The sequence below is a fragment of the Notolepis coatsorum genome (assembly GCF_963971535.1).
Source record: "Notolepis coatsorum genome assembly, chromosome: 13".
In the NCBI taxonomy this organism is placed as follows: Eukaryota; Metazoa; Chordata; class Actinopteri; order Aulopiformes; family Paralepididae; genus Notolepis; species Notolepis coatsorum.
The window spans coordinates 105,188,992-105,201,328 of NC_140177.1; the positions used below are offsets into that span (position 1 = coordinate 105,188,992).

Here is a 12,337-nt window from a genome sequence, read left to right on the forward strand (position 1 = left end):
ACTAAACAAGACATAATAAACAACGCCATGTACAACACACTAACAAATATTGCTGCATCTTCTGACATGACAATGGAGCCAAGTAAACATAATTTATGCCCACAACGATGGGACTTTGACCATACTCCTTTCACAGCACAAACATCCACTAGCTGTGAGGCTTACAGTGATATACTCGTCATCAATTATCCTTCTTATTGATCATCAACATTACTCAGAGAATGGCAATAAAATGTGTGCATACCTTCTCTTCATTTGTCCAAAACAGCCCACAAAACAGCCATTGAGCCATCTGCCTCTTTCTGCTTCGTAACGTGATTCCCAGGGTATTGGCAAGATAATTCATCACCAGCCTGTTGATTCTTCTAAATGGTCCGGTTTGAAAAGCTGAACAAATATGATTGCCATTTGACCAGTTTTCCACCGCATTGCCTCAAGAAGCACAGTCTGCGGAACTATAGGTCAAACAACTGCATTGTCTCGCATTATTTAGTGTCTTTCAAATAAAGAGTATTTTTCTAGTCATATTTTCATTCAAGTTTAGTTAAAAATATTGTTATAATATCGAATCATATCCAGATTGTGAACCAAATATTGTGTATCATATTGAATCGTGAGTGAATTGTCACACTTCTAGCTGGACTGGTGAATTACATATTATATGCTGAGCATATCGAACCGGACCCTGTCATGCTAAGCATGCAGGAGAACCATAGTTTCACAATTAGGATGAATTATTCAGACAGTCGAGAAGACCAGACAAGACACACAAATACACAAACATACACCAGCAAATACAGATACACATACAGTATACACAAATGCATTATGCACACAATCGCACACACCCATCTATATATTAGAACTGTTTGGCACACACACACACTTTTTTCCTGTGGTCGATTAGTACTTTATTTACGTTTTCTGATAAGACCATGTTACACATACAGACACACACACACACACACACTAGGGATGGGTACGGAATCCGGTACTTTTAAGGGTACCGACCGAATCACGTCGGTACTACCGAGTACCGATTCATGTGAGATCCGCCAGGAGCACCATTTCGGTACTGTAAAAAAAAAAGCCTGATGACGTCAACGTTTAGTTTATCGCGAAACGAAACCTATGAAGTGTGCCGCATGTTCACGTCAACGTTCACGCGCACAATAAACGCTTACCTAGTGTAGCAGTCTGGAAAATATGGTATATTATTCAGAACTGCTGACTGTGTTTATATCCCTTTTTGTACACAAAGACATTCTAACTAGTGTCATTGATTCACACGAGCAATGACACAAACGTCCCCTTCCGAAGAGCATTGGAATACGGATTATAAATGACAGTACTGATTCATATTCTACAATGCGTCTCCCCTTGTGACTGGCAGGCGGGACCTGCAGGGGGCAGTAGCAGGCAGAGAGTGGCGGAGAGAGCTGGGAGATGATAAAGGGAGGAGTCCAGCGGAAGTCGCTCTCTTCGGCAGTGAACTTGACAACGAGTAGTCGCAGCTAACGGGGCTCTGGATAGCCCTGTTGCTGACGTTATGCCAGGGGGCCCCGTAAGAGGACAACGGGTGATAACGAGTACTGGCTAGTGGACACGATATCCTAGCAGTACCAGCGGTATTATATGAACAATGAGTGCAGAGCCAGGCACTAGCAATCAAGTTATAGCAGTTACAGTGTGCGGTATAGGTAACGTGCGGTTAAACAATTATCCAAGTCTTTAAGTACCGAGTTATAGTAGCTACAGTGTGCGGTATAGAGCGAGCGCCCCAGGACGAACGTGGGCCAACAACCAGTCTGCTCCGGCTGACTTCGACCAGACCTGCGACCGGCTGCCTGCGTTCAGCCTGCCCCGGAGGACTTCACTCAGATCTGCACCAGGCTGCCTGCGGCCGACGGGAGTTCCGCCCATCCAACAGGGGTCGCCATCACTCAGTACATGCTCTCAGCCGGTGCTGCCTCTCTGCCTAGCTCCGCCTGCTGACATCCTCGCGAGAGCGTTCGACACCATCTTGCCTCCCGGACAACAGTGGAGTGGCGAGGCGGCCATTTCGGATGAGTACAAATGAGCATTGATGCTCCCGATTCCATATACAGTACACAGTGTGGTGCAGCCCGCGGGCGAAAGTAACGTTGCTACTACCAGTTCATAGGGGTACCCCGAACAATATATGCCGGCATTAAGATAGGACTTTATAGGTATTTTGTGGGCTCACTCTTTTATTTCATTCCTTTTCTTTGAGCGTGATAAGGCGTGTATTTCATAAATAATTCCCGTTCAGTGAATCCCTTTATTCTCTTCCCTATGCTCCCCCTTCCTTTCCCATATTCTCAACCGGGGACAGTATGAGTGTAATTCCTTAGAGAAGGTAAATACTGTGTTCTGCCCAGACGTGGGCAGCGTTTAGTCTGGGTACCTGAGAGCACTTGGTGCCTGGGTGTAATACGATAATTGATTCATGTCATTGATTCATGCCATTGATTCATGCCAGTGTAATTATTGTATGGATACCCATGGTACAGTAATCAGCAGACGTAGCATTGTTGTAACTAGGCTGAGTTACAATACATTCATCCAGAACGGGAGCACTGTGTGCGTGTCTTTTATTATTCCTAACCCTAACCTTAACCCTTTGATGCGGGTAATATATTTAACCTTAACCCCTTCCTATTCTACCTTCCATTTCTATTGTAAGGTTTCTGGTGTCACTAAGGGAGGGTACTGCTTGCGGGGGGAACCAAGTTATTTCTCTACCATCCGGTCATTAGGTGTGGGAGGGCAAAAGAGACAATCGTGGAGGGTGAGGGTGTGTTGGGGAGTACTGCTGACTGCTCCAGAGAGAGGGAGGAAGACCAGAGTATCGGACCAGGTTTGTAAATCCTGGGCCTCATACATCCCCACTGCCAGCCTCCAGTTGACGCTCCGGACCCCAAAGACGGAGGTGCAGCCGGCCAGAGTGCTACTGTGTCTCGCTACCTATTGACCGCACACCACAGTTCCCACGAAGCAGGGATAATCCACCCTGCTACACTAGGATTTTACTTGATTCAACAACAAAGCAGTCGGGGAAATTGTTGTTACACTTTACAAAGCTAGATGCAGACAACGCTCGCTGCAATACTATAATAATATATATTTAAGAAATTGTTCTAAATAAACAATAATGATAATAAGTAATTAGAAGTTTGGATTTTTTATTTTAATTTTTTTACAACTGAGGTAGATTATATTTTTAGAGACTAAAGTACAGAAAAAAGGTACCGTTGGGTACCGGTATCGATTCACAGGTCAAATGTGAATGGTACCCAACACATGCACACACTGATTGTTCAGTCTTACTTTTCAAACGTGGTGGTGATGAAGAAGGCGTGTCCCTTTGTGTGTTTATGCTGTCTGATCTGAATGGTGACTTGGGGGATCCCGACTCTGATTTGATTCAGTAACCATAGCAACGTGTGATCATCTATGGCATCTGCAGTGAGAGAGAGATAAAAACAGTATCCTGTTAAATTCAAAACCTTTATTTATACAAACTGTCTTAACAGACCTGTTAAATGCATATGAGCAATTATAAGATAAACAAAATTCCAACAAAATGCTAAATAAATAGATCTTTTAACAGGCATGTTGACGTGTCGTAAATGGTTAAACACAGCTGCACCTAATAATATTTATAAGAACAAAAAGATTTGACTGAAATTCGGTATAGAGTGGGATAGCAAAGTACCGTATTGGTCTGAATATTAGACAACCCTAATTATAAGACTCTTTTTCAAGACTCATTTAAAAAAAAATACCTTTTTTAAGACCAAATCCCGTTTTTTTTAAGAAAGTAATTTGATTAGAAAATAATGATAATAAAACACATTGTTTTATTCAAGGTAGGCAACGTAAAAAATAAAAGCTGTTCTTTTTTAAATCATTGTATCATCTTCTATTAAAAAAAACTATAATAATAAAAAAGAAACACTGAATAAAACAATAGGCTGTTGTTTTTAACATCTCTTGGTTAACATATTTTCTCTGACTGCATTCCTAAGGCTCGCCATCTATTAACATTACTCTCTGTAACATCATATCTCTTGGCTGCTCAACAGTTGACTCTGCTTCGTTGATCACCATGATCCTAAACTTGGCATCGCAACAACTCCTGTTGTTTCATTTAATTTAATTTCAAACCTTTATTTTTATGGTACAGAGAGTTAAAATATCCTGTGACCGCAGGCCAAAACTACTCTGTTTCTGCACCATGAGGGATGATAGGTAAGAGGGGAACAGACCGAGGAGAGATTTATATATGAAGCAGCACCAGTGGAGAGTGTAGAGATGTCCAACCTAGAAGTAAGCAGAGGGTACAATGATGTGTAAGGGGCTTAAGTGTGTAAGTGTGTGTGTGTGTTTTAGTTTTTGCACCTGTCACTGCACGGTTTGGCGCAATCTGCTCGTCATTGTACATCTGTTGTGAACAGGGACGTGCACAGGACTTTAGAAAGGCAGGTGCCGAAAAAGTAGAAAAGGGCATCTTTTATAAAATGCAATGCGAGCGCGCATTTTTGGTTAATACAAGTCTATGGTACATTCAGTTTCACCGATGTCACCAAAACTACATAGTGTCCCTTTAATAACACAATATGCGCTCCAGACCAACAGCTGCGGGCGCGCTGTGTTGAGAGAGCAAGAGAGAGAGAGAGAGAGAGCGAGAGAGAGAGAGAGAGCGAGAGAGAGAGAGAGAGAGAGAGAGAGACAGAGAGAGAGCGAGAGAGAGCGAGAGAGAGAGAGAGAGAGAGAGCGAGAGCGAGAGAGACAGAGAGAGAGAGAGAGAGAGAGAGAGAGAGAGCGAGAGAGAGCGAGAGAGACAGAGAGAGAGAGAGCGAGAGAGACAGAGAGAGCGAGAGAGAGAGAGAGAGAGAGCGAGAGAGAGCGAGAGAGAGCGAGAGAGAGCGAGCGAGAGCGAGAGAGACAGAGAGAGAGAGAGAGAGCGAGAGAGAGAGAGCGAGAGAGAGCGAGAGAGACAGAGAGAGAGAGAGCGAGAGAGAGACCGCATTAACTCACTTGTTAGTTGAAACGTGGTCCAGGTCAGCAGGGCTTGATGAAGTATTATGTCCACTGTCCCACAGCCCACAGGCCACAGTCACAGACTGTTGTCTTGATGTTTATCCACTGTCCAGACTGCATCCAGCCAAATCGCTTGTTATTGTTAGCACTGTAGCTTTGTTGTTGTCAGCACACATTATCTCTTGAGATAAAGCTGGGAACGAGGTTACAGCACACGGGACATTCAGGAAGTCAAAAACGAATAGTGCTTGCCGATTGGTGCTAAGAACAGCAGGGCGGGTACAAGCGGTGTGACGTAATTGGCAGACTCGACTGTCAATCAAAGTTATTCTGTTTTCCGTCAGAACGAATCCAGGCTGGAAGGACCTATTATTTACGAGAGGGGTGGCATTTCTCTCTCTTTCTTTACCTAATATTTAGATGCTATCGTGACATCTTTCATTTGGAAGGGCAGGGCAGTATATCTATATGTGCAACAGTAAAAAAAAAAAAAAAAAAAGAGGGTGGCATAAAAAGGGCACTTTCTAATGAAAAATGAAAAAGGCAGGTGCCCGGGCACCCCTTCACCCCTATGTGTGCACGTGCCTGGTTGTGAATGTATAAGGACGTTTAAGTCTACACACCAAAAATAAGACAACACCCCCTTTCTAGGAAATAAAACGTATTACTGTATATTCTGCACAACGAGGTATGTTGTGAGGATGACCCAGAGGCCTATTCCTTAATGACAGGTCAGTAGTGCTGCTTTTGCTTCCGCGTTTTCCCTGATTGGCTGCGCCATGCCCCGCGGCAGGCGCGGCAACCGCAGAGCAGAGCGGCAGAGCGGCGGAGCGGCAGAGCGCGAGCGGAATTAGGTAACCGCCGCAGGAATCCGCCATGATTTTCATTCGGCGCTTCAGCTCACCTGGCATAGCAGCGGTCCGCGGTCCTGCGGTTCGTTGTTGACGAGTTCGAATCCCATGATTTTTCTTTTTTTAACGTGATTTTTTTTTTAACATGTATTCTTTCGCCGGTTAAGGTTAGGCATGGTTAAGGTTAAGGTTAAGGTTAGGCATTGTTTCGGAGTTGGTTAAGGTTAGAACGGTTAAGTTTAGGCGCTGTTAAGGAGCTGGTTAAGGTTAGAGTTTGTCAAAGAGAATGGCAATATTCTTTCTATGGTTAAGGTTAGGCATGGTTAAGGTTAAGGTTAAGGTTAGGCATTGTTTCGGAGTTGGTTAAGGTTAGAACGGTTAAGTTTAGGCGCTGTTAAGGAGCTGGTTAAGGTTAGAGTTTGTCTTAGAGACAGCCTATTTCCGCACTGCCGCTCTCCCGCGTTGCCGCGGTCACATGGTCAAATTGTCACATTCTTGCACTCATGACCTGTCATAAAGCCACACGCGACCCAGAGGTTGCACTGGACGTATTTATGTTGAGGTACATGAGTGTACCACAGGGGTGGCCAACCCGCGGCTCGCGAGCCGTATGTGGCTCTTTGCCCGTCAATGTGTGGCTCTTCCATCCATAAAAAAAAATAAATAAAAAAAAAATATATATATATATTTTTTTTTGTATGTCACTCATTCCATAAGGACGTAGAATAAACATTTACAGATTTTTTTTTAAATGGTCCATTAGCATGTTCTTGGTATCTGAATCTAGGGACATCTATGGATCTCAGGGAATGTATTCCCAGTGTCAGAAATAGTGTGTCTGTTACTAGGCTTGAGTAAATTGTAATGAACCAAAGGAGAATATCAATTATATATTTTTTTTTTTTATCTTTGACTGTGAATAACACCATGCTAAAATTGACCAGACCTGAAAAATCTAAGCAAATGAATAAAGGGAAGATGATTAAACAGGTTTTGTAGATACAGTACTGAATTCTGCCATCTTTTTTATAATGTAAATTTCTCCACCATTTTTCATCATATTGCAACACAGTTTTTTGCTAAACGTTCACAGAAAGGTAGAGAAACTAACTGCGTTCTGTTTTATGGCAATAACGTTCAGGTTTGTGGGAGATAATCCCAAAAAATAAGAGAAATATAAAAGTAAATCCAGAAGTCAGATGATTGACAGGGGCTGGCGTGAGCTGGGTAGGGTAGTTTTTCGAAATTCGAAAGCCCAGAGTCTCTTCCTTCAAAAGACTACACTCACTTTTGGCTGCTCCACTTCCTCCTGTCAATATGCGCCGGTTTCCGACTCAATGCCCTGAGATTTCTATAATCTTATATTTCACTAATAACAGTTAAAATCATTGGTAAACAAATGTAATGCTGAAAATATACACTTTTACTGTATATTTCGGGCATAAGAGGTTAACCCTGTGAGGCCCAAATTAAAAAGACATTAGCAACTTCAGAGGGTGGGACATATAAACACATTTACTATCAAATAGCATTGTGAGGCTGAACAACAGGACCAATTGACTATACATGTGCTTAAAATTGTTTAAATAAACATTTACAGATTTTTTTTTTTAAATGGCTAAACGTGATTTTGTAATTTTGCAACCGTGGGTCTCACAGGGTACTTTTAACCCTGTGAGGCCCAAATAAAAAAGACATTAGCAACTTCAGAGGCCAGAGGGTGAGACCTATAAACATGAAGGGTGCCGTGACTGAAAAAAAAGGTTGAGAAACGCTGTTCTGTATCACACTAGCTCCCGCTCAGCGTCTCATTGCATATATCTCGCTTCAGCATATATATACTGAATAAATTTCAAAATGTACCTTTAAATGCCAGCATTCATCTGGCCACACCCCCATCCGCTTACCTACATAAGCAGGGGTGGTGCCACACACTCATCTCCTTCTCAAATTTCATCACAAGCAACGTGTTGCTCATATGTCCACTTGACGTGGAGAAAAATATTGGCTGACAATGTTTACGAGGAAAGGAAGAACAAGAGATACGTTGACATCATATCTTTATTTTCTCTCTCACTATTTTCGAGAAAATACGGCGATATTGTCTTCGTCACTGGAGTGTCTGGAAGATGGTGATCATCCTAAAATCCTCCACCGGTTTTCGTATTGGGAGCACGCCGCTGCATGCCTCTCAACTGCAGTTCCTTGCTGTGCTGGTTGGGGTGAAACCTTTCAGGACACAGCTGAACTGTAGGACGCGCCGCTGTTGTGAGAAGCGGTGGGTTTCAGGTTGGTGAGTACTGTTTTGCTTGCGGCTCCACTTGTCTGTTAGTGCTATGGGGGCTAACTGACAATGTTTACGAACACCGGCCCCAGATTAAGGTCTTTTGTTCAGCCTCTTAGGCAACAGCGGAAGACCTTGATCTGAAGCCCATTATAGTTTAACTAGTGGGCCACGACCATTAACACTGGTGATCCCTGTGTTTTCTGGACGAGTGGATGTTTTCTCTGTCACCGTGTAGGCCCCATCTTTCATATCCAAATGAGAGTATTCCCTCACGAGGAAATATGGGCATAGATGTTCGTTAGTGGAAGATCTGTGTTCAAGTCAGCTACAGGCCAGTTTGGTATTGTGCTGGCTCTGTCGGGTGTTGGTAAAATCACCGTTGTAAAACCGTGTTAACATTTTTATAGGTGGTTGAAAGCCACTCACGAGATTTCTCTGATTTTTTTTTTTTACCGATCTGAAAAATTATTGCATCACCCGAGCCTACCCGAGTATAGCCGAGCGGCGCCGGCGATCACTGTGGAAAAAAGCGCCCCCTGTCGTCTCCCAGATGACATAAGTGATTTTGGAAAGGACTCAATGAAAATGAATGGGGAAAAAAATCCGGTACTCCACATTTTCCAGTCCACTGATCCAGCCGGGGTTACCACAGTTCATTCTGGAACCTCAGATCCCCGCTGATCATGGAGTTCTACAGTATCGCGTTGGATCCATACACGTATCGATTTTTTCGAATGGTGATCAGGAATTGGAATATACCAGTTGGATACCATCTGATGTCAGGTAAGGACTCTATGTTATCAGTGTTAGGATAATCAGAGTAAGTTTGATGAAGATATAGAACGCAGCGGCCCGCCTGATCTCAAACCTACCGAAGTCGGCCCATGTCACCCCACTTCTTAGGGACCTGCACTGGCTCCCCATTGCTGCACGAATCCACTTCAAGGCCCTCGACCTAGCATACCGTGCGGCAAAGGGAACCGCTCCCGCCTACCTCCGGTCAATGGTCTCTAACTACACACCCTCAAGACCCCTACGCTCTGCATCTTCTGGCCGCCTCAGACCTACTCCTATCCAAGCTCCGGGAGGGTCATCAAAGAGAAGTCGCCTATTCTCAGTCCTTGCCCCACAATGGTGGAATGAACTACCCACCCCAGTTAGGACAGCCGAATCACGTCCAATCTTTCGCCGTCGACTAAAGACGCACTTCTTCAACCATTATCTGAATTAAAAAAAAAAAAAAAAAAAAAAAAAAAAAATCTAACCCTAACTAACCGTACTGTCATGCACTTGTCCTAATAAACTAACCTACACTGTAGCACTCAACACTTTGATGAACATTGTTGCTCAGCTGATAGAGTTGTGCCCTTCCTGATGGCTTGTCGTACAGAACTTGTAAGTCGCTTTGGATAAAAGCGTCAGCTAAATGACTAAATGTAAATGTAAATGTATATAGGCTGTTTTGTGAAATGTCTTCTTTCGGTTTCACTGTAAAAGTCCGAGAGGAAATCAACGAGGCGATTATCCGTGCGCGGCCATAATGTGCTTGCGTGCACGTATAATATTGATCATCTAGCGTTTATTTGAAAACGATTCATAAAAAGGCCGACGAATATCAACGTTGTGGAATATTCCACTAAAAGACGATTTTCATAGAATGCTCCAGAATGGGCTGTTTTTTATATCAAAACGGGGGCTTTTCTAACTGCTCTGAAATGGAAACGACGCGATAAAAAAACAATCTGCCTTGACAGCACTGACTGGAAAATAGTCTTTGATAATGCGATGGGCAGATTAGACACATAGCCATAATTTAAAACATAGATTAGGCGATATTAACGTTAACATTGGCGCCGATGGTGGCATTCAGCCGGTAAAAAGGAAAACCAGGCGTGGCGCTCAAAGTGTTAAAAAGTGAGGAGGGTTTCAGAACGGCGGCCTGTCTGAGTGAGTGTTATATCATTGTGTACAAGTTCAGGTGATAGCTGCTTAGCTTACGTGCTAGTGGTGGCCTACTGTTAGCCAGTCAGCTGTTAGCTGCGGCGCTAGCCTGCTGTGATCACTAGGTGGCCTACCTGGGCTAGGCTAGGAAACGTTAGCTTGCTGCTATTGGCCGAGGCCCAGCGCGGGGTGGCTCCGGCCCCTCGCGCGCCGCCGCGGTTCCCAACTCCCCTCTCCCTCACGGGGAGAGGCGGGGGGGATTCGAAGTCTCCCCTCTGGTCGCGTGCGCCGTTCGCTCGGCGTCTCGCGGGCAGGGGCGGTAGCGCCCGACGGTTAGAGCGGCCGTTAGCTTAATGCTACTCTGTTGAACGTGCTTTGATTATAACATGTTTTAAACACTCTTGACTACGACGTCATCTTTGACAGAGGATGTTCGTCGAACCTGCCCTGGGCCAGGACGGCAAGGACTGCGTCAACAAGGGGGACCGTAGCGACGGGATGGAGCAGCGACGCTGCCCAGATCGACAACACAGAACGGCTGTGTTTACTACGGTGCCTTGAGACTGCACTTCGCTTGATCTACGCTCCGGGTAGGCAAGGCCTGACCAGACCTTGTACACTTCTTCTGGCTTTCCCTTCTAAATGTTTTGTAAATAACGATGTTTTCCAAAACGAGTGTTTCTGCACTACATTTAGGATACGACGCGAGTTATGTGTGAATTGTCTTGTCACTGGTATTTAGCTTCTCCATGCAAATCGGGTTGTTGTTACAGATGTGAAAATGATCTGGTTTATTGTGTTGAGAAACATCATGTGTGTTTATATGTACCGTGTACTCACAACTAAGGGGGTTAACTAACCTATAAAGCTATGCTTAGTGACAAATGAGTAAAGAATGATTCTTTTCTCAGCCTGTAATGACAATGAACAGTGTGTTCACATATTAACAGGTTTTCCTGTTTTAACTGGCCGTATTAAGGGTAAAGTAGGAGGATTGTGTTTCCCCCCGGTTCCCTGGGGACTTCTTCATCCTCCTCTCAGACATGTTGTTGCACTACATTGTGTCACTGTGTGGTAGGGATACGATGTAACCCTTAGCTTGATTGCTGAGGTTGTGCTAAAACTGCTGGAGAAACTTTATTTTCCTAAAAGAAAAGATTGTTTGGTCGCTTTCGTGTGTGCTTAGCAAGGCCTGTGGCCGATACTAATCGAGAATTATGTATTCTCTCATTATGAAAAACGGCGTTCCTCTGTAGAGTGTTTTTGCCATTTTTTGTAGGTGATAATGGGTTGTGTGTGTCATGTGACCTACAACTGGGTTGGACTGGCCACAGAAGCACATGTGTAAGTTTGGTACCGGGGCTCTTGGAGAGCCCTCTCTATTCTGTGTTTTTTCCTTAGTAAAAATCAGATAGCAGGTTAGCTCATGCGCTGTGTGAAGCTGTCAGACGCTTCATGGAGCTGACTATGACTGTGTCATACTCTCTTTTTGTCATTACATCGTATCATGGGTGTGGGGTCGTAAAGGGGTGAACTGGTAACCTTTCCTCCCCCTTTTTTCTGTTGGTCAGGGGTAAACCCCCTGTCCTCCAAGGTTCCTGTCACGTTGCGGTTCGGCACGTTACAGGGTGAGGGGGGGGGGGGGGGGTGGGAGGGAGTTTCCTGGTCCCACGGCCTGGAATATTGGGCGTGTGCACTGCAGAAATTCCCCCGCCATAGAGTACGTCACTGTGCGCATCTCTGTTGGTAGGACTTCCGTGTGCTGTTCAGGTCCATGTGATGGATCTGTTTCGGGGGGTGGTCAGGGCTCCTTCTCACCAAGCTCCTATTCGGGCCTTCTGTGAGTTGGGACTCTCCTTCCATGTGAGGGAGCCTCCTTCAGAGTACAGAGCCTCCTCCTCAGATTGTCAAGGTGAGTGGACCCTCAAGAAGGAGTCCTACTCTATTGTGTATGTATTCGATTCAATTCGATTATTGAGTGTGTATGGGTTCAGTGCCTCCTCCCCGGAGAGCCCTAAAACATTTTTTACATGGCTCAAGGTGCAATATATTCTTTTCAATCTGTACAGCTAGTGTGGGAAGTCTCTCTGGGGATTCCCGTCTCCTTCCTATGGGAGGGTGGTGGGATGTAAAAATGTGAATTTTTTTTACCCCCGGCTGTGTAGACTGGGATACATACTGTTGGTGCTTC

At 44.5% G+C, this 12,337-nt stretch overlaps 1 protein-coding gene across 1 annotated transcript in view; it reads right to left on the minus strand.

The window, feature by feature from the left end:
- The window catches only part of LOC311239451 (anoctamin-8-like), a gene marked incomplete at both ends in the record, with an annotated part of 212,392 nt that overhangs the window by 78,181 nt on the left and 121,874 nt on the right, over positions 1–12,337 (minus strand). The window contains one exon of the mRNA XM_084327759.1: positions 3,352–3,484. Within this exon, the coding sequence (XP_084183885.1) occupies positions 3,352–3,484 (133 nt within the window). The remainder of the gene's footprint in view (positions 1–3,351; positions 3,485–12,337) is intronic.